Here is a 26616-nt window from a genome sequence, read left to right on the forward strand (position 1 = left end):
AACAGTGAGAAAACTGTTAATCTATTATTCAGCAGAAGCATAGTTACCAGTGTTCACTGCAGAGCTCTTAGTAAAGACGTCTTACCCGCACATTAGCCTCGTTAGCAGCGCCGCAGGCCTGGAGAAAGTCTCACAGATTGCATTAAGTTTCTTTATTTCTCATAAAGAACACGAGTCTCAGGTGTTTCTGCTGTTCCAAACAGTAGAGGACAAAAACAAGCAGCTGAGATCAACACTGAAATAATTTCATTTTCACACCGTTAAACACACACACACACACACACACGCACACACGCACACACACACACACACACAGGCTTTGATGTGCCTCCCTGAGATTTGTCTGAGGAAAAACAAACCCTCCCTCCAGTCAGATGGTTTAAGATGGCCTGCGTTTCTTCACAGAAGAACATCAGCCGCTGTGCGCTCTGCTTGGCGTGGATCTAAATGATCTAAACGCTCTCATTATTACATCTGAAGAAGAGACGAGCCACGCTGACTGACGAGCTGAGATGATCGTTACCCTCAGAGAGAGGCGTCGGGTTTGTAATGAATATAATTCAATTGTAATCTCTGCAGGGCGACTCTAAAGAGGAGTGAGAGAAGGAGCTTTCTCTCCACCCATCCATGATGCGGAGTAAATTATTCAGCAATGTTTTCTTTCACCGTTTCACAGAAGTCAAAGAGGTTTGAGGAAACAGCTGCACTTCTATGGAGCACTGCCCTGCAGCCTTTCCCGGCCGGATAAAGACAGACTCCCTTTTCTTTCTCTTTGCACATTCGACAGCCGCACTCGTAGGTCGTCGCAGAGCTCTGAAAGTTCATTTTCAAGGATGTATCTGGCACGCTGTGGCCGGGAAGAGAGGCCATCTGGTGATTCTAACACAAGACAGCAGCGCCCTCCAATCCTGACCCACCGGGACATCCGCTGAGGCGAGGCAGGCGGAAAAAGGACACGAAGCAATCAGGGCCTGTCATCAAACCCTCATACACACATACACACACACACACACACACACACACACACACACAGAACACAGCAGTGCATGTGTGTGTGTGTGCCTTGTTGCACCACAACTGTACATGCAGCAGGCAGCGTAAACTGTGGAGACATAAGCAGGAGAATCAAGCACCACAGTGACTCTGAATGAAACATGGTAGAGCTGCAGCCGAAGGGTTTTTCATGACTAATGAATCATTTTTAATTATGAAGCAGTTTTAATAAAGTCGCTACACTGACTGGAACCAGAAAATATTTGCCTCCTGTGCTCCATCGCTCACTTAATGAATGAACTCATTTGAGACAAAGTTTAGTGAAGTTCCAATAATCTGAAAATGTCTCACTTGTTTCAGCTCTAGCACACCTGTTTCAGCACACCTAAATGAGATAACTGCGTCATCGCTTATTTCAGTCGATGTCTTTTTCTCTCAGTTTCACTGAAATGTCAAAAATATGATCAAAGGCCCTCTGCAGTCACTGTGGGCGTAGAGGAGGTTGAGTGACATGTTTCTGTGCTTCTGTTCGTCTCTGTAGCGAGATGAAAAGAGGGAAGGTGCATCGAAGTGGAAGGAGAGAGAGAGAGAGAGAGAGAGAGAGAGAGAGAGAGAGAGAGAAAGAGAAAGAGAAAGAGAAAGAGAGAAAGAGAGAGAGAGAGAGAGAGAGAGAGAAGCAGGTCAGGTACTAAAGCCAGCCCGATGGAAAGGATTGCTCTCGGACAAAATGCTGCAGTCACCGTGCCTGTCGAGTTTCTCCATCTTGCTGCAGGCAGATTAAAAACAATCGCGCCTGAGAAGCAGAGAAGCACCCTGCAATGTCAAAACACAGCAGTGTGGGACAGGTGTGTGCAAATAAAAGCAAGACGGTGAATTCTACCGCTGGGAGCGAAAACGGAGGCTTCACAGAGAGCGTTTGATGGCTACCTGCAGGGCATGAGAGAGAGGAAAATACACAGTGTGTGTGTGTGTGTGTGTGTGTGTGTGTGTGTGTGTGTGTGTGTGTGTGTGTGTGTGTGCCTGTGATGTGCGTCTGCAACACAAACTTTGATTCTTCACAGATCATCAGAGACTGTTCTCTGCCTCACCTTGGAAGACTTCTGGCTAAAAGTTAAAACTTTTTTTTTTTTAAGCTCTAACGCTCTGACGTTGACAAACACAAAACTCCTGCACCTCCGACAGACGACTAAACTGGAGCAGCATAGATTTGTTATGACAGCTTCCCCCCCTTAAGCAGCAAAAAAATCGTTTACAAGGATCCGACTCGAATCTGCGTCACTTTACCTCCTCATTCTCAATCTTCAGAGTCGCCAGACGGGACTGAAGCTGCTGGAACCTGAGGATGAGCTCTCCGTTCACAGGCGGCTGCACGGAGATCTGGCACACCTGGAGAGAGAAACGAAGGAAGACATTGTTACCATGACAACCTGACATGACAACCTGACGAGGGAACAACATGACCGACGGTACAAATCAGATGCAGGCGGCTCAAATCTCCTTCATCCCAGGACAAACCGCAGTGACTTCTGCCCGCTGAACGCAGACGGCAACACAACAGCAGCTAGTAAACAAACATGATATCAGCGTCGTCGGTGCCAAACAGTGAAACTCAGAACACATGTGGAGCTCACCAACTGCTGGGGGAGAGTTAACACGTGATTAGTCAAAGTCAGTGCTCTATAAAACCTGATCCCACCGCCCAGACGTAGTAAAACTCCGCAGTAAAACCACCAAAATCCAACCTCATGAAGTCGGAGACGTTTTTTAATCGACTGCAAATACACTTAATGTTGTTTAATGACGACTCAATGTGAACAAACCGGGAAGTAAAGCAACATTCTTTCCCACAATCGGTACATTTCACTGCAGACTTTCTTATTAATGCTCTATTTTCAGATCTATTCCCAGTCTTCACACCGTAGTCAGTGTCCTCTGGCTTTAAGTTTAGAGAGACGCTTCAATTCTTCAGCTGTGATTGTGTTTACAAATCGTCTAAACTAGAAATCTGACAGAAACGTCCACACGTTTAAAGGTATGTCTGATGTTAATACCTCGTCTCCCATGTGAGGCTGGAACTCAAACTTGGCCGGTGGGCAGAAAGCTGTCGGGTACATCTCCATGAACCTCTGCCGGTCACTGCGGGGGTCCAGACTGTCCACGGCGTTCTCGATGATGTCCAGACCCTCGTGTCGGGACGTCTCCAGGTTGTATTCTGCCGACAGGTAGGTCCTCAGGGCGCGGTTCAGACTGGCATGGTATCCCAAATCACAGCACTGACATAAAAAAAACAAAAACATTCATGTCAGAAAGATGAGCAGGAGAAGATCTTCAAGTTTACAAAACCAAATATGACAGAACTCCACGTCTCAACAGGTCACTAGAAAAGGTCGGAAACACGCTCATTATTTTCTTTATTCAAACGGAAACCTTCAGATTATCTTCCTAGAAACCTGCAGTCCCTGTTTGTGCTGTAGAAATAAATAAAGAAATGGACCCGAATATAATGGAAAAAACGTCCAGCACTTTCTGAGCCAGACGGCTGTGTAACACAATGTTTCCTCCAAGATCCACTGCTGATTTTTAATAACGAGAACCTCAGCTAAGGTCTCTACTGGGAGGACACACACACACTAACACACACACACACAAGTAGGCCATAACAACACACGCACACAAAAACGACATGGTCTGAGTGATGTGCAAACACGACAACAACACTTCCAGCTGGCTTGTGCTCTTTGTTTTCAGCTATAAAAAGTCTCCTTCATAAATAAACAAATGTGTGTGAGCCTGCACATACTACACACACACACGCACGCACGCACGCACCCACCCTGGTGGGATGTGAAGGCTGGAGAGCAGAGCGGGGAGAGGGGTAATTTCAGCGCTCAGCATGCGGCTGAAGAGAGGCCATGTTTCTCTTTCCCTCAGCCCTGTCTGGAAAATAAAAGTCTCCAAAAACGCTGCAAAAAAACCCCCCCAAAAAAAACTCCTTCTGCTGTTTCCTCTCTGCAGAATACGCTGCAGAAAGTTTATTTCTATGATGCGGCAATAACAACCCAGGTGAGCCGTACCATAAATAAGTCATGTTTACCTACATGGCTGCAAAAACGTGCTGGCAGAGCAGAGAGAGAGAGAGAGAGAGAGAGGGAGGGAGAGAGAGAGAGAGAGAGAGAGAACGAGAGAGAGAGAGAAAGAGAAGAGAGAAAGAGAGACGTGAGTGCTGTAGTGAACTGAACATGAGTAGAAAATAAAAACACACACACACACACACTTCTAGGTGCTACCCACACTCTGCATCCAGACACAACGAGATGAGCAAAATGTCAACAGGTAAATCAAAGCACAAATATCAGGAGAACAGAACTTTAAAATTTGAGATTATTTCATGACATGAAGTGAAAGAGGAGAGAAAAGTTTATAATCCAAAGTTAAGGTCCTGTTCTGTCATTTCCTGCCCTCAGTTAGTTGTAAGTAGATTTGAGCTGCGTCGACACGGATTGACCGGGGCCGCCCAGCTTTATCACCATCTCATTACACTAAATATAAGACACATTCATCTGACAAGCTCAGATAAACATCTTCTCCCTAAACACTGAAGCTTCAGTGTTTATCCAGCTCTGCATCGGTCTGTAAACCTTTCTGTGTTCTAACCTCTCTCCATTTTTCAAAAGCATCTCCAATATTGATCCTAGTTTGAGCACGTTTCTGCTCGTGGAGCTTATTAGAAACATGCAGAGGCTTTTTAGGTCGGGTACAATCACTTCTATCTGAACCACTTCTCTTGCCTGCTTCCATCACTGCAACACCTGTTGACCTGATAACTGCTCTCATATCTGACAAACCGAGGGGTGTCAAAAACGGCCGTTTGGGGGGTGTACGTGCATTTTTAGAAGTTTGCCTGAATCTTTGGTAATGAAAAACAAGAAATTAATCATTGTTTGTTTTACTAGAATCATATTTAGTTTAACATTCTGGTACGGTGACAAACCCTAAGTTTACCTAAACAGCTGAAGGCTGATCTTATGACGGAGCACAAAGATAAATCTACCTTTAGGAGAAGATAACAACAGACAGATGGCAGCAGAGTGTTTGTTCATCTAGACGTCCTGACCTCACAGGAGACACACAGACCGGCATGAACCACGTTGTTTCATACTTACATCTGTCAGGTCGGACAGGTCGTGGATGTAGTATTTGAACACAGAGGAGTTTGACGCCTCCAGGGTCAGCAGGTACTCGTTCCTCGCTTTGATGGACTTCAGCTTGTTCTCGGAGTACTTGGCTTGACGCTGATGAGAGAATTAGAGGCGAGAGATAAGCAAACAGAAAACAACAGAGCGAGAGAAGGAGGCAGGAGAGAGTCGCCTTCTTCACCAGAAGTGATTGGGCTTTTCTGTCTCTGCTTCTCCGAGCTCACGCCCGATTACTGAATAAACAGAATCAATAACATTACAGACGTCAAAAACAGGAACTAAAAACAGACAGTCCTTTTCTTCAACTACAGTCTGAGCCATCCATCTTTTTTTGTCCTCTGGAACAGTCAAACAGAGTTCTCTTTTTGTTAGTCACCATCATCCACTGACCGCTAGTCTGACTCACACGCCTCCAAAACCTCCAGATTTTAACACTTCCCCTAAAGCATGTGAGCGGGGTCTCTGCTGCAGGTGATTGGGGTCTCTGCTGCAGGTGAGCGGGGTCTCTGCTGCAGGTGAGCGGGGTCTCTGCTGCGGCCCAGACGATACCACGTTTGAAATCCTGATCAGACGTTTTGTTGCATAAAAAACTACAGACAGAGTTTCTGATCTAAAACCTAACATTAAAGACTTGAACTGGATTATTATCGAACCCCCCCGGTCTTTTACCTTCTCCTTCATCTTCTCGATCTTCTTCACCGAGCTGCGTCTCTGGTATTTGTCCTCCATGCGGATGCTGAAGACGGGGTCTCCCCTGCCGATCTGCTTCTCCTCCTGCTTCTCGGCCTCCTTCAGCTTGCTCTCTGCGCTGATGCTCTCCGAGTGGTACATGTGGTACGTCTTCATTACCTGGACACAAACAGAGAAAGGTTAATGAACTGGAAAATCTCTTCAGGCCTGCTCGATGTTACTCATGGTAAAATCTTAAACCAGTGACTTGTTAGTGTAAGAATGTTGAGTTTGGGTCTGTTTCTGTAGGATGAAAAGTCAGAATAATCCGTCTTCTTCGTCGTGACTGACCCTTTAAAACCCACAACTAAAGCTTCCTCTCTCAGCTCAACTTATTCATCACAAATCGATTCAGCTCGTCTCTCAGCAGGCGGCTCGGCTCTTCCTGAACCACAAACCAAAGACAGATTCTCTCCGTCCTCTTTCATAAAGACGCTCTAATGACCGCAAGAACCACAAATCACTGCAGCTCAATCCAACACGCTGCCTTCACTGCTCTCTGTTTGAAAAGGAAAAAGGACACTCAGGAAGTAGAGTTAGGTTTTCTCTTCTGGTTCTGGACAGGAAGTGACTGTGCTTTGATTCAGATCTGGTGTTTGCCACAAATATGAGAAAAGTCCAAGTAAATGCTACAACACCACTTTACTGTGTTAAAGTCTAAGACTGTATAAAACATGGACGTCTCAGTGACATCACTCACTGGTTTCTGGAGCCCAACGATGATGGCCGCCATGTTGGAAATACTGTCTCCACCTAACTTTAATGAATCCAGAAACAGACAAACAGGTGGAGCTGAGGCGGGGCTTAAAGAGGTCATATTACGCCCTTTTTGGGGTTAAAAAAAAAAGTGTCTGTTTTCATGTACTGCCGCTCCATGCACCGGCTCACTTCTGACTCTCTCTCTAAGGCTCTGAAGTGCCCACGTTCAGAGTCCCCACGTGTGCCAAGTCTGATCTGATTGGTCAGCCTGTCGGCTTGCCACAACGAGCCAATGGGCTTAGATCAGTGATATCACACTGACAAGACGTCACACTAGCAAAGAAATTTCGAGGGGGTTACATGCAGCTAATGCTACAGCTAACAGGAGGATGTAGGAGAAGCCGCGTTTCCGCAGACTTTTAATTTTTGCACATAGATGTGCTTAAACATGCACAGGACACTTGGAAAACACACTAAAGAGCATATAAAACCAGTAAACCTTTCTGTGTTCTAACCTCTCTCCATTTTTCAAAAGCATCTCCAACATTGATCCTAGTTTGAGCACGTTTCTGCTCGTGGAGCTTGTTAGAAACATGCAGAGGCTTTTTAGGTCGAGTACAATCACTTCTATCTGAACCACTTCTCTTGCCCGCTTCCATCACTGCAACACCTGTTGACCTGATAACTGCTCTCATATCTGGTAAACCGAGGGGCGTCTAAAACGGCCGTGTGGGGGTGTCTTAAAACTGTCTACCTTCTCTGGTCCAAACAAATCCAGATCATTCAGGACCAGAATCTAAAGTTAGAAGGAGGACATACTGGCTGCTGCATTGTTGTCAGAGAAGACAGCACTTCAACATAGCATGTTTCCTTAATGTCTGATCATATAGTAAGGTACCTTTATCATTTCACTACACATCTTACTGATTGATCCTTTAAATGATGGAGACTCCCTTGCTGACTCAAATATTTAACAATAATTTCACATGTAGCTCTTGTTTCCGCCCCCTTGTGTGGTCAGTTTCTATTGAGTACAAAGGAAACGCATCACTGAAGCTGAATGTCTGATTGGCTCTGCTTCCTGATGTTTGAGTCATGGCTGTAAGTGGAGGCTGACTCAACTCTTAAGAAGCAGGTGAACCACAAAAACCCAAACAAAGAGTTCCTGAAGAGAGGCGAGGGATGATTAAAGTCGTATTAACACAGAACAGAAACACATCTGTGCGCTCTGAGAGGACCGTGGACATGAATCAGCAGCTGAGGGAGAAACACTGAGGATGTGAAGCCAACACAGAGAGTCATCACAGAGAACTCAGTGACCCTTCACAGACGCTTCAAAATGACTCAACATTTAGAGTATTGCTACTAAACATTCAGACAACATTTACGGGGGGATGTGAAGAGGAGCTTGCAAAGCCACCTGGTAACGGTTTGTCGAGAGGCTTAAAACCCGCCTCTAGAATCCTTACACCAAACATGTTCTAAATCTGTCTCCAGGTAGTTATGAGGTCACTAGAAGAGCCTGAACAGAGGCTGTAAATGTTTGAATGAATATCGGAGATCGCCCTCTTCAGTGACGGGAGAAGGACAGTGCACCACATGTCAAACTTTTCATGTTGTTCAAACAGCCTCCTCGTTCTCCTCACAGTGGTTACACTTTCAGTCTCTCTGCGTGCTGCTGCAAACACGACTACGTGTTACTCCAGACTGAATGTGTGTCACTCCGACCACAGTCCAGATCTGACCCGGTTTAGCTCCTGTGAGGAGAGACACGCACGCACGCACGCACGCACGCACGCACGCACACCACATTCAGCAGCGATTGCATCAGTCAGCCTCAGTCCCGTTGTTGGCCTCCACCAATGAAATAACAGGTCTGCTCCATCTCTAAATGTGTCCCTTCTAAAAGAAACACCAAAGTAAACAGACTCCAGACCAGTAAGTGCGGAGTGCAGGCCGAGGTCAGTCACCCGTCTCCAAACTGGTTCCAGTTGGCCGAACCCCCACCAAAGGCAGAGAGCTCCGCACTGTGCTGCTGTTGTTCCGATCAGACTAAAATAACTCGGTTTGGGGGGGGGGGGAGATGTTTAGATGTGGAGCTGGGCGAGTCTCTGTTTGTGCTGGAGTCGAGGTTAGGTGCAGACGGCTTCTGGAGCTGTAATTTACTGGAGTTGGTTCGTTCCAGGTGAAACCACGAGAGCTCCACGAGACCGTTTTTTCCCCCTTTATTACCGCTGTCACACGGGAAGTGAAGATTCTTTCAACCAATCAACGGACTGCAGAGTGTCTAGCTCCAACCTTTAGGGTCAGAATCGGTATACTTGGCACCCCAACAGAAGGTTACCAAAAAGTAGGACGGTACGAATCAGTTATTTTGGTATCCTTCCCAACTTGTGACAGTGGAAACGCCTATAAATATGTGGGACAGACCTCCTGAAGCTGCAGGATCACAGACTGAACGTTAGAGCTTACAGCCGTTACTACTTACTGTGTACAGCTCGTTGAGGACCTTCATTAAGTCTTCCTGCAGCTGAAAGGCGATTTCCTTACTCTGAAAAAGAAACACAATGAGACAGACGATTAGAACAGGTTGACAATTTGACACAACGAAGCACAACAGAAGTTCGAGTTAAAGCTATGGAGTTATTGTTGCAAAAATATTTTCAAACGCATAAATAAATACATTTTTTAAGGTATCTTAGAGAACAAACACATTTCCACCATTAATAACCATCCATGCAACTGCTGCACATGTTTACAGGGTCGACCGATACGGGAGTTTTGGGGCCGATACTGATATCGATGTTGGAGAAGAAGAAAATCTGATATATCGGCCGATATCTTTCATAGAAACATGTATTGTGTTGATCCCTCCCGCCCTCTGCTGGTGAAAGAGAGCTGCTAGTGTAATACAACGATACTCATGTGAAATGCTGTTTGACTGGTGAATAAATTTAGTCATATCGGAGACATACCGGTAATTAGCCCATGCCAATAGTCACTGGATACGCTAATATCTGCCGTTATTATCGGCTGGTCGATTCATCGGTCGGCTCTAAATTACAGATCTGTGTGCACATTAGTGGATCTTTTTAAGCATCTTCAAATAGTTCCACATAAGCTGTCAAACCAAAACAGTGAACCAGAACTGCAGCAGCTTCTTTATTCTGTTGGTGCGTTTTCAAAGTGCTGGTGGACAGAGAGCAGCACTGTTGACCTGTGCTTTGAAAGATAAAAATACCAAACAGAACAAAGAGATTTATCATCGTGTGGCAAATGAAAAGGTCGTGAATGTGGCGTCAGTGTCAGGATGGCTTTTCAGCTTTAAACTGTCGAACGCAGCTCGGGTTTCACTGCCCACATGCTTGACGCATTATCTCGCTTCCACGCCTCAGTTTGAAAGATTTTTCTCAAACATGTTAACTCAATCAGCTGTGCCACAGCGCTGACTCAGTAATACTATCACACACACACACGTTAATGCACCTCCCCGTTATTGGATAGCGTTTAACAGTGACACTGTGATGGAGTCAGAGCAGCTCTCACTTTTAATTCCCCTCTGCTGCTCCATATTTCCTCCACTCGTATACTGTATCACATGTTTAAGAGACTATGAGTCACCATGATGAATCTTTGACACGCTGCTACCTGGATGATGTTTCAGCCTCGGCCTGCACTCCAGCTCGGTCTCTAACCCAGTTATCCTCAGACAAATCTCATTCTGGGAGCCGCTCCCAGAGAACCGCTGTACCAGGGTTCTGAGCAACTATTGAACCGCCTCGTGTGTGGTGGAGAAGAGAAGCGATTTATTCTGATCAAACTGGAGGACAGAGAAGATTTTTCAAGGAGTGGAATCTGTAAAGACAACCAGCTGAGTCGTGAAAGTAAATGTTCTGCCTTTGTACAACGCGTGTTACTGGAGGATTCCTCTAGAGGGAGCATTACAGAAATCAGACGGCGTTAAACACTGAAGTAGAGATGATGTGCCGCCAGATTGCATGCTTGTTGCTATGCAACGACAACGACACATTATAGAGCAGGTATCTGCGGACTTGATCTATTAAAGGCAGAGTTGGTAATTTTGGAAAACTAGCATGATTTTGAAAGTAGCATTCCCTCAGTGCTCCGTCTGCACCCCCTCCCCTCTGTGCTCCCTCTAAAGCCACGCCCCCTCACTTACATGCACAAGCGCCATTGCTCCAGAAGCGGCCCTCAGCTCATGCTTTGAGTGTGGGCTCGTGCATATGAGAGGTAGAGAGTGAGCAGGGAGACAGAGAGGCTTGTGATTGGTTCATCAGATTGGTACCTCGTGGCAGACATTGGTCGAAGTTTTTACAGACTTACAAACTGATACAGATGACCGTTTTTCCTTGTTCCTTTTTCAGAGAACATGAGTTATTAATGTCTGTCAGGACCTAAAGACAATTTCAACCAAAATCTTAAAAAGGATCTGGAGGAATTTACCAACCCTGCCTTTAAGTTTTTTTCTTCTAAACTTTCCACTTGTCGTAGCGGCTTTCTGGTGTCTTCGATGTTTTTCATTTCCGGTCTCAACAGTCTACAACTCTCCTAATGACGCTCCAACCTCCGCAGGATACGCAAGGCTGATGTCATGTGTTCCCGTAGTTAAAAGCAAGAATACTCAGGGCTTAAGTGGAGCATGTAGTCGTCTCAAACCCATTGGTACAGGACGAAGTAGCGTAATTATTCACAACTCAGTAGAAAGCAGGATTTCTACCTGACAAGTTTAACAGTTCAGCTGTCTCATGCTTGTTGGATTGTCGAGGTTTGTGTTTGATTATCTCACCTGTCCCTGAATGATCAGCTTTACTCTCAATGCGTGTGTGAATCTCTCTCTCTTAGCTCTACTAATGTGAGAATAATAAGAATATCTGTCTTTATATCAATGCTACGTGTAGTTGAACAGAATCACAATGTGAACTAAAGAGTGGAGAAGAACATACTGGAGAACAGGAAACATAATGCAGTCGTTTAATTATGTGCACAGCGATTGCAACGGTTGCCTGCAGACAGTCTATTCTCCTGATTATATCCTGCTGTGTTCTCACATCAGCTCACTCTGACTTTCTGCAGAATAAATACGAGGAGGCTGGAGGAGAAACTCCGGGGGAAGAGAGAAACACTGTTTGTGTTCACACATAACGCTCACTCTAAAAACTTCAGGAGTTTTTCTGCAGGAGTGAGGAGGCCGATTGGCATCATCTTCTCCCCACCACCTGCTCCGTCAGCTCCCTGATCTGTAGCTCATAGCTGATCAGAGAGAGCAAACAGACCGCGAGGATAACCCGAGCTTTAGAGGCGCCAAACTTGGCACGAGTCAAACCCAGGCATGTTCGAGAATGGAATGGAGATAAAGAAGGCACGGAAAGGTCTTGATCATTTATAGACTGATCTGCTGTTTGAGTTAAAAGCAGATCTGCAACTGTATCTCAGGAGCTTTTCAGGAGTTTTGAGCAGTAGTGAACAAGGCTGTACAGACTCTGTCGCACCTTGAGCGACTCTAATTTGCATGTTTGTGAATTAAAATGGTTTAAACGTCTGCTTTTGGGTCCTCTCCCTTTGCAACTCCACTAAACTTCAAACAGCCAGCAGCTTGAGTCAGACTTGCTGACATAGAGGCTGTTTACATCTTGCATTGACGTCCCTCCTTGGAGGTCTGACATCAAGTGGATGGGTGAACGCACCTCGACGTGCCCTGAGGACTGATTGAGATCTGACAGCTCAGACCACATACAGAGGTTGTCTGGGATTCAATCATCCACATGGGTTTAGTAGAGGAGACGCTCATGTATCCTGGGCAGCGATTAAGGACCGCCCCTCTAAACTGGGAGCACGCCGCCTCCCTCAGGGTGTAAACGATGATGCATTCAATCTCCTCAAACAGACGAGCGCTTATCTGAAAGTGTTTATGGTTATTTCCTTGATTGTTGTTTCAACCCTCATCTCACTTTATTTAATGACCAGGAAAGGCTCAAACATTTATCAATCACTATGTCATTGAGCAATAACAACAAAGACGGCTGCAGGCAAACATCGAGAGCCAAAATAAAAAATTAGAAACTTTGCAAATGTTTTTATAGAGAAATCAAATCGTTATGTGCATCTTCTTACACACACACACACACACACACACACACACACACACACACACACACACACACACACACACACACACACACACACACACACACACACACACACACACACACACACACACACACACACACACACACACACACACACACACACACACACACACACACACACACACACACTAAATTAAAGATGGTTCGTTTACAGGAAGATTTCTGCAGGGCTCCAATAAAAGATATGTTGGATTACAGAGAGCGGTGAATAATCTGCAGGAAAACTTTTTTTAAACATAAAAAATGCATGAAACAGGATTTATGAGAATTTTATGATCTTTTTTTTATTTGTTGCAATTTGCAGCAAACAGATTTGTTAGTCGTCCATCTGCAGAGATGAGCTGCAGGGTTCAGAGTCTACACAGACTCACTCAAGTAACTCAAGTTGTTTCAGTGAATATATCTGGTTTTAAAAGATACATATAGGGCTTTCACACTTCTCGACTGTACACAAAGGTGTGTCTCTCTCTCTCTCTCTCACACACAAACACAAGAATATTAAGCTCTAGGAAAGAACTCTATTTCCCTCTCGGTCTCTCCTTTTCCACAGTCCAGGAGAGCTGTGTGTTCTTTCACCTCCTCGTCATGTGTACTAGATTTCAGCTTCCTGTTTGCTGCGGGCGAGACTGCTCCCATTGGTTGTTGACAATGTTAACGTCATTGAGTAACACAATTTGCATAAGACGAGACGCCTCCAGACGAGAGTCAGAAAGTGTGAAAGCCTTAAAAGTGTCAGGCAGGTAGAGCTACACGATGTCCGAGCATGGGAATAGACGGTTAGGAGGATTACGCTCTCAGTCAGCGGCCGGTGTCTGAGACAGTCTGAGTGTTCTGCTGTCTGATTGGCATCATCTTCTCCCCACCACCTGCTCCGTCAGCTCCCTGATCTGTAGCTCATAGCTGATCAGAGAGAGCAAACACAGAGTGAGGATAACCCGAGCTTTAGAGGCGCCAAACTTGGCACGAGTCAAACCCAGGCATGTTCGAGAATGGAGTGGAGATAAAGAAGGCACGGAAAGGTCTTGATCATTTATAGGTTCAACTGTAACTGTATCCAGCAAAACGTGACATTGCCGTATTTGACGTAAACTGCTCGTCAATCGTTGATTCTTACATCATTGTGCACGAGCTCGTCAGAAAAGACGTGAGGACTTCTCCAGAGGGAACATTCATTAGTAACCGTCAGCTGAGAGGACAGAACCTTTGACTATCTGTCACATCCAACACTCGTCAGCTCGGCTTCAATGAAGGAGGCTGGGAAGTGATCCAGAGACTCAATGAAAAGGAGAGAGAGAGAGAGAGAGAGAGAGAGAGAGAGAGAGAGAGAGAGAGATAGAGAGCGGATGAGAGAGAGAGAGAGAGGGAGAGAGAGAGAGAGAGAGAGGGAGAGAGAGAGGGAGGGAGGGAGAGAGAGAGCGGATGAGAGAGAGAGAGAGATAGAGGGGGAGGGAGAGAGAGAGAGAGGGAGGGGGGAGAGAAAGAGAGAGGGGGAGAAAGAGAGACAGACAGACAGAGAGAGAGAGCGAGAGAGCGAGAGAGATAGAGGGAAAGTGAGAGAGAGAGAGAGAGAGAGAGAGAGAGGGAGAGAGAGAGAGAGAGGGATAGAGAGAGAGAGAGATAGAGGGAAAGTGAGAGAGAGAGAGAGAGGGAGAGATGAAAGAAAAGGAGCATTACATTTAAGAAATGCTCTGTGCTTTCAGCCACAAAGAAACACCTAACATAATACTTTTAAGAATTGTGAGGAATAATCCCAGCTTTCACAGTGTCCCTGAACACAACACACACTCTGCAGGCACCAGCAACAACGGCTCTTCACCAAACACTGTGTCGTGTAACGGATATCACTGATTTACTCACACCTGTGATTGTAGTGAGTCTCAGTGTAGGGGGTTTCCATCTCAGCTTAAATTCATTCAAAGGATTCTTTAAATGGGTTTCCCCCCTTTTTTTAAAGCTCATTCCATCTTTTTTCAAACCACATTAGAAACATGAAACCACCTCAGAGAGAAGAAACCGAGGCAGCCTTTGAGGAGTGGCGGGTTTCATATCGCCGCTGACATTAATCATGGTACAGAGATGTCAGTAGTGAACCCGGAGGGGCCTGTGCCTGCATGACGCTCCGTGCTCTGTCACTGTTTAACAGATACAGCACACAGCAGAGAGAGAGAGAGAGAGAGAGAGAGAGAGATGTGTGTGAGCTGCTTCAGAGATCAGAGAGAGACGCAGAGATCGATATCATTCTCATGTGTCTGCATTTAGAAAATAAACTGATTCAAGAGGTCGAGCAGAAACCTCAGAAACGGAAAAGCCAGTCAGCATGCAGGGGCCAAAAGCTGCAGTTCCTTGAGTGGCCTTTAGGGGGCCGGCTCATAAAAAGGGAGTCACTTCCCATTAGACCCCATATTACAAAAGCCTGTTCTGGTTGTTTTCCTGCTGCTGAGTCTCATCCTCTTCTGTTCTTTGGTCTCAAAAAATCAACAGCTCTGGTCAGCTAACACCAGATACATCTCAGTGAATGGGAAACAGTGGATCTAGCTAAGCTAATTATGTCTCGCTCGGCTCCAGCTCCTGCGACAGAGAATGGGGGAAGCGGGAAAATCAATAATGGATGGATGGAAGTTTCTTCTGGTGATACACGGCATCACCGAGTGCAAAAATAAAAACCATGATCTGGACTCTATTCCACCTGAAAATGCACGAACCTTTTTTTTTTTTTTTACATTTGACATCACAGGTGGTACAACATGTAGAAATGTTATTTTAAAACGGCCCAGTAAGCCATGACAGTGTGAGAGCGCGTGCAGACAGGCATTCACGGCACCAGGACTCCAGCCATCATTATTCACACCTGTGCTTTTTCCTCCCGTGAAATACCAGCGTGTCCTCTTTAAGAAATGCTAATTGTAAAGTAAACACAAGCTTTCCCCGCCTGTGGAAAAGTTAAGACTGCCCGAGGCTGAGAGAGAAAGATCCACCTTGTAGCTTCAGCCACAGAACGTGACTTCCATAAATAAAACAAGGCCGAGGATAAACAGAGAGCCGGCTGTATGAATAATGAAAACTGAAGCCATGTGATGAGATCTGTCCAGGCAGAAAGAGACAAAGACAGAGTGTGCTGCAATTTCTAGTCATTAAAAACAAATCCAATAAAGGGTTTTTAATACTTCTATTTGTGTTCCTGGTATATGAATCAGGTATCGATAGGTTTTTTAAACTCAGGTATCGTGCACATCATGATGTTGAGGAACAAACAGGCCGACTGGAGGTTGTTGACGATGACGTCCTCCTCCGCTGTTCTACCTCACAGCGTGAGACCCAAACGAACAAGGAAATAAAAACAGGGGTCTTTGATGTGCTGGAAGGATGACAGCCATACAGCTGTCTCCTGGAAGCTGTGATGGAGCCCACGTTACACGGGCAAACTTCTCTGTTGTTGCCGGGCCTCGTTCTGCGGCTCTGCACAGATCAAAGGCTCAGGCAGGATTTAATTAGAGGCCGAGCCGAAGTCTCAGGTCTGCTATGAACCTGGACCTCCCACCAGTCTGCCGTTTGTCTGCACACTGTCACCTGGATCCACTGAGGAACTTTAAAAGGGACCACTGTTACACAATGAGGTTAGGTATTGCACATTCCACAGCAATGATGACGCAGGTGGAGCAGACGGGACGAGGGTGGGGTGCAGGTGGAGCAGACAGGACTGGTGAGGGGTGCAGGTGGAGCAGACAGGACGATTGAGGGGTGCAGGTGGAGCAGACAGGACGAGAGAGGGGTGCAGGTGGAGCAGACAGGACGATTGAGGGGTGCAGGTGGAGCAGACAGGACGAGAGAGGGGTGCAGGTGGAGCAGAAGGGGCGAGTGAGGGGTAATCCTGAGGATTAGAACGAGTAGTGTATTCAGACACAGGGTGCTTTCACACTTTACACAAAACTCCTGAAATGTTCAGGTAGAGCTGTGTGTGTGTGTGTGTGTGAATGAAAACAGCTGACTTATTTTCTTTACAGCCCGCTTGGTAAATGCAATGTTGGATTTCTGAAACGTCGTTTTTAAGCCATTTTCAGACTGCTTTTTTTGTGTGCATCATCAAGTCTTTGTACGTTCATATTGTTTCCATGACGACGTAATATCGGTGTCCCGGTCTCGGCGTTGCAAAAGCACACCAGAGCGGGAGCTCCACACACACACACACACACACACACACACACACACACACACACACACACACACACACACACACACACACACACACACACACACACACACACACACACACACACACACACACACACACACACACACACACACACACACACACACACACACACACACACACACACACACACACACACACACACACACACACACACACACACACACACACACACACACACACACACACACACACACACACACACACACACACACACACACACACACACACACACACACACACACACACACACACACACACACACACACACACACACACACACACACACACACACACACACACACACACACACACACACACACACACACACACAGCGATGCACTCCCCCGCTGGCTCAGCTGATCTCGTCTCACCTCTGTTACAACTTCTGAAGACGGTACGGGGGGGGGGGGGGGGGGGGTCACTTCATCAAATTGAAGGTGAAACATCACAGGGACGTAAATATCATGGTTTGAAACGGCGGTCTGAACAGGGCTTTGCGTTACCTCCGCTCCCAGCTGAGGGGGAAAACGTCACGCTGTGAGGGGAAATATGAGAATAATCGACTCAAAAAGGTTTCAGCGAGAGTCTGTCCTGAAACTGTCCACAAATATGAATCAGTTTTGAAGACAGTCTGTCATTAAAGTGTGGAGTCAGGGGGAGGAAACGAGGGGAACATCTGCAACATGAATCTGTCTGTTCCACATCTGGTCTCATTAGTAGAACCAAAAGATTTGAAAAAGTATATCAAAAGGAAAAGGCTGCAGCAGCTTCCTGTGTGTATGCTGGGGGTCGGGGATGAGCGTTCAAAGACCACGCCCACCCACAATCACAAGAAACCACTACATGAGTCTAATTTAGAATCAGGAAAGATGGGGCTGGAGGCTCGCAGGGGAAGAAAAATAAGAACGAGAGGAGAGTTGCACATGTTAATCTGACACAAAGGCGCTCCTCTGAAGGAAAGCCACTTTGTAATTTGGGCCTGCGGTGAGTTCATGTGACTCCTGCAGCATAGGAGCTCATAATCTTTTAGGGAGTTGTCGTCTTTGTGGTGGAAGAAAGCAGCTGAGACTCGGCCTGAGCCACGAAGCCGCAGTCTTCAGACGGGAGAGTGAAGGATCACTGATGTGAAACTGTGGCGGCCGAGGTTCTGTGCATCGTTTTAATTCACTAAACTGAAGGCCAGCAGAGCTTCAGACCATCAAACATCCAGCTGAATATAACATCCTGCATAACATGTAGCTACACATACAACATGAGGGAGCTAATTGAAAGTGAAAGTCTGTTTATGCAACACGAGCGAGCGGAGACTCTGCCGACCGACCTCACCGCCGTGAAAAATCTGGATTGTGTTTTAGGCGACTTCAAACTTCAACTTCAAAGACACATCTGACCTTCAGCAGAGGTCGAGTTACAGCACAAAGTCAAAAGAAACATGAACACAGCCTGTACATGTAGCATCATGTAGCGTTAGCTTAGAAGAAGCCTTTGGAGTGTCTTGAATCGTGCAAAAAGACAGATAGATTTAACTTCATCCTGACGGAAAAATGGCGTGCAAAGCACATTCCTCATCACTGTGCATATTTCATGTGGTCAGCTTTTTTAAATAGGTAGACAGATAGATACAGTAACTAACATCCTGTCCTAACAACATGAGACACCAGCAAGCGTCAACAACAAAATCTGATTCTATTAGAGGGTCAAATGCACGCCAGAATGTTTTTACCCCAACAACGACCCGTTTCTATTTCCTCTCTGTTGCTCGTGTAGACAGACGAGGAACGACAGAGGAGGGCGCTCTACAAGGAACAGACGCTTGTTGTACAAAGTGGAGATAGTGGAGCATTAATAATATCCACATCATGATTGAAATGTTGACCTTTGACCTGTGGCAAAACTGGAGAAAAACTTTTTTCAGCTCACAGCGAGCCGTTTACGGACGCGCTTTTAAGTGTTGTGATTTGAGTCAACAGCTCGTCAATACAAAGCACCACACTTCAGTTTGTCCACCTTCAAAATAAAAGCACTAGATGTCATACTGTTTACAAGGGGAATCTAAAATTCAAAGAGCAGAGAAGTTAATATTTAACGGATGCCGTGTGTACAGCGAGCGTGCGATCATGTACGATGTGACACGATATCCAACACTGGAGTGCTTTTAGGACATGGTGTAAGGACACATAGAAAGAAAGACCCACTAAAGACTAAACTTCACAGCTGGCTCCACAGGCGGCGACATTTTATTTTGAAATATCTTTTGATTTATTTTCAGTCTGCTTAGTTAGATATTAGTTTCTGTTGGATTCACTTTTATCTCTAATACTTAAATGTCCCATTGGTAAAAGAGTCTATGAATTGAACACATCTCTTGTGGTCATTCAAAAGGATCCCTCTAACAGCACAGCAGACGCTGCAGCTGTAGAGGACACTTTTTATTCTACATGGTGACCAGAGTCTGCCCTGATGAACACCTCGATGAGCCACGGTTTGAATATCTGACACTCCTCACCTTCTTGAGGAGCCGTGTGGAGTCCTCACTGATCTGCATGAACCTCATGATGACGTTGTTGAGGTAGATGTCGCTCAGCGTGGCGTGGTCCTTGCTCTCCCTCCTCACCTGGTTCAGCAGCAGGTACCAACAGTTGACCGGGGACAGAAGGTTCTGGTCTTTCCTAAACAACACAAGGAAACAGTCAGGCGTCAAATAATGTTTTTGCAAAAGCCAAAACCTCAAGTCTCATTGTCACATGTTATTGCAGGTTTACTGACAGAGATACTGGACTCAGTTTCAGCCTCTGAAGCCGCCATCAATTTGATTTTGGATAACAGCTAGTATGCAAGACGATGTAAAAGTTATCGTACAGAAGGTGCCAAATATGGGTATGTTATTTTTTTAAAGTACGGCGCTCTATACAGATTTCCCTTCCAGCGGCTTATCGAAGCTCCGCCTCTATTACATCTTTGTCCATTCACAGTCATTCTGCAGCGGCGTCACATCAGTGCCCCAGTCTGTGACTTTGTGGCGTCGCAGAAGCACGACATGCTGGACCTCCACATACAAACACACACTCAGACATGAACACACACACACCTCTGATGCCAGAACAGAGGGGTGGGTGTGTGTGTGTGTGTGTGGGGAGGGGGGGGGGGGGTCACAGGGACGTAGATATGGTGCCTTGCATAAAGAATACAATGTTAACCAAAGTCACCAAAAAAGACAGAAATCAGAGTTTTTCTACCAATAATATTTGTTTTTTTAAATCCTGATGGTGTCTACATTAGTTTCAGGAAGCAAAGAAGATGTCAGAACATCTCCATTCAAGACTTAGAAAGAGGAAACAGTGTGTAGAGAACAGGTTGTTTTATAAACCCTGTCTGCTCATTTAGATGCACAAAGCATTTCTAAAGAAGAACCCCTCCATAGGTTGGTGTTCTTGCAGAGTAGAGCAGGTAGACATTCTGAAGTCCCCGTTTGTTTGCACTGGAACATTTGTGTGTGTGTGTGTCCATGTCAGAGTCTCAGCCCTCCTTTATAAGTCAATATCTGTTATTTTAACAGGCAGATCGTGGCAGATCCTCGACGGGCAGGAAGTCTACAAACGCCTCATGTGCACTCCGGCCTGATATAGAAGCAGAGCTGCGTCACAGGCCTCCCTTGGTGCTAAATGTCCTACATACGGCCCGTCATATATCAGGACTGCACAGTTAAGCTGGAAATACTTTTTATTTGTGACATTTCTGGGGCAGAGCTTTCACAGAGTGACTTCCTACAACCAGGAAAGAGTGTGTCACAGGCTTTTAATACACTTAATGGAATGAAGAAGGAGCACATCCAGGGGATGTTTCTGTAAGTGAAGTTGAAAAGTAGAATGTCTGATGAACGTCACGCAGACAAGCAGGGAAAGAGAGGCCGCAGTACGACAGATCTGAGTGCAGAAAGAAAAAAAAATGAGTAGAATCCTGGAGCCTGGGAGCTGTTTCCTGTGCCGTGTGCCGGCTGCTTCCATGCTAAATGAAGGACATTGTCCAGGCCGGAGCAGGCGGGGGCCCTGCGTAAGCACAGGCCTGCAGGACGACTTCCTCTGGGTTAATCTGTAACATTCCTCCTGCCTGCTATGAAAATGAGCTTGTATGTTGATGCATGGGTGTGTGTGTGTTAGGGAGAGGTTTTATGGTTGGGTCCGGGGTCAAGTCTTGCAGGAACCATCTGGAGACTCGCCTGTGCTTCCCCCCCACACACAGTTAGTTTGCATAGACAGGCAGCACTTGTCAACACAACAGGTGAAACTCTGCACTCGCTGAGCGACCCGGCCCTGAACCGGCCTTCGGTCCTGACACAGCATCTGCAGCGCGAGCAGAAAACGAAACATCTCTCAAAAATGAAAAACCGATGCAAACATTCCAACCAGCTGAAATGTTCCCGAGACTCTGCAACAACAGGAAGCAAACGACATTTGATAAAAGCAGAGCCAAACACGCTGACATGAAAAACATCCGGGAGCATTCGAGATCACGGACGTTTTCCAAAGACATCATGAAAAAAAAAAATAAAGACTTTGCAAAAAGCTGAGTGATGCACTGGTGCCACATGCCCCAGCTCCAGGACACGTGCAGAGAGAGAGAGAGGGGAGAGAGAGAGAGGGGGGGGGGAGAGAGAGAGAGAGAGAGTGAGTTAGAAAATAAGTGAAGCGATTTCAGAGCTACAGCATGCACACGCACACACACACACACACACACACACACACACACACAGTCAAAGAGCAATTACCATAAACCCTTTCTGCATTATGTATCAGCAGCATGCAATACTTCTATGGCACTGAATCTTGATATGTGAAGCAGCTCGTGTGTGTGTGTGTGTGTGCGTGGTTTTACTTATTAATGCTCACTTTTTCATATTCACACACATTATGTCCAGGTGTTCCCTGATCATGTTTAGCCTCTGCAGACGTTTCTAAAATGACCTCTTTGATGATCGAAGAAGTCATCTGCAGGGTTTTTTTTTTTCCATCTGAGAGGATTCAGTTATGAAAACTTTAGCTCATTTACTTGGAAATAAAAATCATCCCCAGGAAACACAGATTATTTGCAGGTGAAGCCGGACAGTTTTCATTCAGGACTTTAACTGCCTGCTATAATGACAATCATTAAGTGCACTTGAAATCCTCCTCATCTTCTTCTTCATCTTCTTCTTCTTTGGTAAAATGTTGTCGAACTTTAGACTTCCTCCCACATTCTATTCAAATACATTGTTAGACTACGGACATATGCTTGTTCACCGATGACTTGATTTTAAAGACATTAATGGACTTGAGCTTGTTTATTCCTTTTCTAGTCTTCTGACTACTCAAAGCTCTTTTACACCACAGGTCACACCTACACACATACTGATGGCTGCTGTGTAAAGAGTCTATCAGTATTAACTCATCCATTCATACACATTCACACGACGCCAACGCGGCAACTTTGGCATCAGACGCTAGGAATCGAACCCCCGACCTTCTGCTTGAGAGACGACAGTCTCTACCACTGAGCCGCCACATACGTGACTCTCCAGATATAACATGACCAACAAGACTCGATGGCAGAATCGATGAGCTCAAATGGTGTTGAAATTTGAAAAATGTAGAACCAGGTCCTTCATAGAACCAGGTTTTGATTCCCATCCCGTCGCCATGAAGATCCAACAGTTACTGTTACGCCTCTTGGAAAGAAACAACAAAAAAACATACAAGGAATGAAATGACCCATAATCGGCTGCTTAGGACTTTCATTTCTGTTGCCATGGTATCCAAACAGGTATCGGTTGTGAATTTCTTTGATTTTGGAAGTTTAAAACTGGGTAACGTGATAATCCTGTTAGAAAGTAAAGATCATTTCGTAAAAGCTAAAGAATGAAACAGTGATGTCACCCAATAAAAAGTTCATAAAGGAGCCTGTGTGTTTGCTGGAGGTCGGACCGACTCGTTCAAACTGCATGCCTGCACAGAAAAGAAGCCGGAGTGAGAAAACGAGCGGGGGCACTGACACAGGCAGTGACGACAGAATCACGTCGGGGAGTTGCTTACCCCACATAATGACAGGAAAATCCCTCAATCTCGTCATCTCCCACCCCCCCCCCCCCCCAACCCCGGGGCCAGGGCAGGAACTGGGTCAGACAGACTCACAGGCAGACAGACGGCCCCCGAGGGGTAAAAGAAAACATAGGTGTGAAAGCCTCTGAAACTGAAGTCCAATGCAAACGTACTGCCTCACATGAACGTGTGTATGAGTGTGTGTTGTGTTCATTAATGCGGCTTCACTCCGGGACTCGCCGGGGCAGCATCCGCGCTCTCACACAGGAGCAGGAAGGCGACCATAACGGATAATTACCTCTTCAGTATGCAGGGTTATTGAAACAGGAGCTCTTATCAGCATCAGAGGCAAAATGTCAAAGTCCTCCAGTGACTGATCAAATCTTTTATTCATGAGCTGTGGCGACGTCGGCCTCTACGGCTGCAGCACAGCGACCGACTGACATCCAACAGAAGCGTAGGCGTTTTGGACCGAGCGTTAACAAGGAGGGAGGTTACAGTTTGGAAAGTGGGCAACAGGGCGCCAAAGCCTGAGTGATCGATTGATTTATAAATGTAACTTTAAAGTCCGAAAAAAGGCTGAAACTCATCACAGCAGCTCCGTTTGAAGCACTCAAACTAAAGACAAAGAAAAAAACATCTGGCATAAGAAGAACATGTTTGATCTTGGGTTAGGGCGCACTCACAAGAGGCAATCTGTACCGTGACTACGCACGCTTCACCCCTAAAGTCCAGTTCTTATGACTAGTACGAGTACACTTCCTTGGCCATGGTGAGCTTCAGAGAGATGTGCTTCAGCACGGTACAGTTCATGCTGGGGCACAAGCACAGGTAGAAAATGAGGACAGCCTTCATTCTTTATTTTTTATTTTTTTGAGTCCGCCTGTCTTGTAAACTAAGCACGCCTCATGACCACGTAAAGTCATGTATGTGTTGTATTACAGAGTCATGCACAGAGGTAACCATGCTCAGGCCCAGTGAGTCCTGGAGCAGTGTGAGTGCAGGCCAGCGGGGGGAGGGGGAGGGGGGAGGGGGGATAAGCATGCCAAAGCACGGTACAGGACAACTGTGCATAGTGTGAGTGCGCCCTTAAAGAACAAACTGATGACTGCTGCTTTAACTTTGATGGTTACAGTTCATATGATGTGATCCATAGAGCATCATATGTAATCAGATCATATGTCTTTGTTTGTCGTTGTGTGATTGATGATTCTGGCGCCTCGCGAGGTGGCCACCTGTTGCAGCTGCTCTACGTGTGGGATGAATAAAGTACATCTATGTATTTATTTTGTGTCTTTTAAGGAGAACAACCGGAGCTTCATGAGAGGGACACGATGAACCAAGTCAAAACATTCTTCTGCTCGACTGGACCACGGCGTGTTGGTGAAGCCCGGCGTCGTCACGGTTATTTCATAAAGATATCAGAGCAACAGTTATTCCAGTTTGGACTCGTTCTAACACAAACGGTGAATGTAGAGCAGACAGTGATGTCTGCTGATGTCCTCTTTGTATCCTCTCAGACAGAAAGAGGAAGTCCTTTAAGAAGAAACTTTTCACGCTGATCCCAGCTGTGGCTTTGACCACATTAACTATTCAATGATCTCACGTTGCCTCCCTGAACAAACTCTGCATAATACAGTGATCAGTGTGTGTGTGTGTGTGTGTATTTAAGAAAGAGCCGGAGAGACAGAAGGGAATGTTTGCCTGTATTTGTTCATTTGTATGTGTGTGTGTGTGCGTGCGTGTGTTCTGCAAACATCCACTGCAACACAAATGATCGAGGCTCTTCCTCTCTGAAGCCGTTTGCACATCTGCACTCCTGAACATATCTTTATAATTTTAGGAGGACTGGTCAGGATGGGTCAGCGATGGTCTGCACTTTGTCAGCCATGTGTGTTGTGTTTCTATGTTGTCTGACCATGGCTGAATAAATCTAAGATGATCCACAGTCTGTTTCACGATTTCATCATTGTCCATCTACTACAGAAACAACCTCCACCTAACAAATCACAAGCAGTCACTAGCCCTGTTCAGATCGCTGTTTCTAGCCGCCATATTATTTACCCCCACTGTGACGTTTCGCCTTCAGTCTGAATGTTGTAGAGGCGTCTCAGGTCGGTTTCAACCTGTCGTCATGACTACGGTCAACTCTGAGTTCGTTTTCATTGTGGTGGGCGGGGATAGTAGCAGAGAGAATCACACACGCACACACACAACTCCACTGAGCGTCTCAGCGTGGGCTCTTTTTAACGCAGCCTGTCCAGACTGATTACAGACAGATTCTATATTTCTTCTTTGAATACTTAACTTCAGTTCTGCTGCTGACACAAGCTGACCACAGGAAACACGGCTTCAGGCGACAGAATGAAAACACACTTTTTTCACACACCAACACGTCAGACCAGAGAAAACAACCGAGTGTGGAGAGCACAGGAGCCGAACTGTTCGTGTGTTTTGTTTTGAAGAATATAAAAATAAAGTTCAGGTGATTTGAAACCCACAGGAAGGTTTTTAATGTCAGTCAGACGTCTTTATTTACTTAAAGAATATCCTCCCGGGGCCTCGCCGAGCGGTTCAACTCGTGAATGAAGTGACCAGACTGAAAATCACGCCATGAAGACCACAGAGTCGCTGACCAGCCACACACACACACACACACACACACACACACACACACACACACACACACACACACACACACACACACACACACACACACACACACACACACACACACACACACACACACACACACACACACACACACACACACACACACACACACACACACACACACACACACACACACACACACACACACACACACACACACACACACACACACACACACACACACACACACACACACACACACACACACACACACACACACACACACACACACACACACACACACACACACACACACACACACAGCTGTTAGAGCCATCAGAGCGTCAGACAGCGAGCAGCGGGTTACAGACGCGAGGACCAACATAAGTTTTATTTTCGTTCCCACCACAAGTTCAAACAATATCTTAATGTCTGCTTTTTCCATGAGCACACCCCAGCAGAGCAATAAGGCCAAAAACTACAGCGCGCTAAACTCTGTGGCGAGAGCTGCAGGAAGACTGTGATGCAGCGAGGAGAGGTAGAGCGAGGGAAAGAGGAAGAGGAGGAGCTGACACAGAGGTCAGCTGTTTGGGGTTTCTATCATTAGGTCCTAGTGATATGACGAGTTGAGATTTTTCCTCGACTTCAGTTTTTTTTTTTAATCCCACAAAAGATGCCGCCTTGTAATCAGGGTCGTGATGAAGTGAATCGAGAGAAATGAAAGTAAAGCATCACCACTGAGCGGCTTTCTGTCATCACATGACTGAAGACTGAAACGGCTCATCAGCACTTTAATCTCATGAGAATAGAAATCCTTCAACATGGGACTTTAAATCCAGAACGACTTCCCTCTGACTGCTCAGAAACCATCACTTCTTTAAGCTCATACACCACACACATGAAAAAAGACAGAAGGACGGCGTCCCCTCACTTGTACT

The 26616-nt window shown here is 46.0% G+C and overlaps 1 protein-coding gene across 4 annotated transcripts in view; it reads right to left on the bottom strand.

The window, feature by feature from the left end:
* Positions 1 to 26616, bottom strand: part of srgap1a (SLIT-ROBO Rho GTPase activating protein 1a) — a 91685-nt gene that overhangs the window by 32294 nt on the left and 32775 nt on the right. For all 4 annotated transcript variants that reach the window (XM_061036629.1, XM_061036630.1, XM_061036633.1 and 1 more), the window contains exons 2-8: positions 26610 to 26616; positions 19501 to 19663; positions 9106 to 9168; positions 5859 to 6038; positions 5157 to 5285; positions 3045 to 3266; positions 2278 to 2379 (exon numbers count right to left, since the gene is read on the bottom strand). The exon at positions 26610 to 26616 is cut by the window's right edge and continues 189 nt beyond it. In XM_061036629.1, the coding sequence (XP_060892612.1) occupies positions 2278 to 2379; positions 3045 to 3266; positions 5157 to 5285; positions 5859 to 6038; positions 9106 to 9168; positions 19501 to 19663; positions 26610 to 26616 (866 nt within the window). The remainder of the gene's footprint in view (positions 1 to 2277; positions 2380 to 3044; positions 3267 to 5156; positions 5286 to 5858; positions 6039 to 9105; positions 9169 to 19500; positions 19664 to 26609) is intronic.

Source organism: Labrus mixtus, chromosome 4 (genome assembly GCF_963584025.1).
Source record: "Labrus mixtus chromosome 4, fLabMix1.1, whole genome shotgun sequence".
Classification (NCBI taxonomy): Eukaryota; Metazoa; Chordata; class Actinopteri; order Labriformes; family Labridae; genus Labrus; species Labrus mixtus.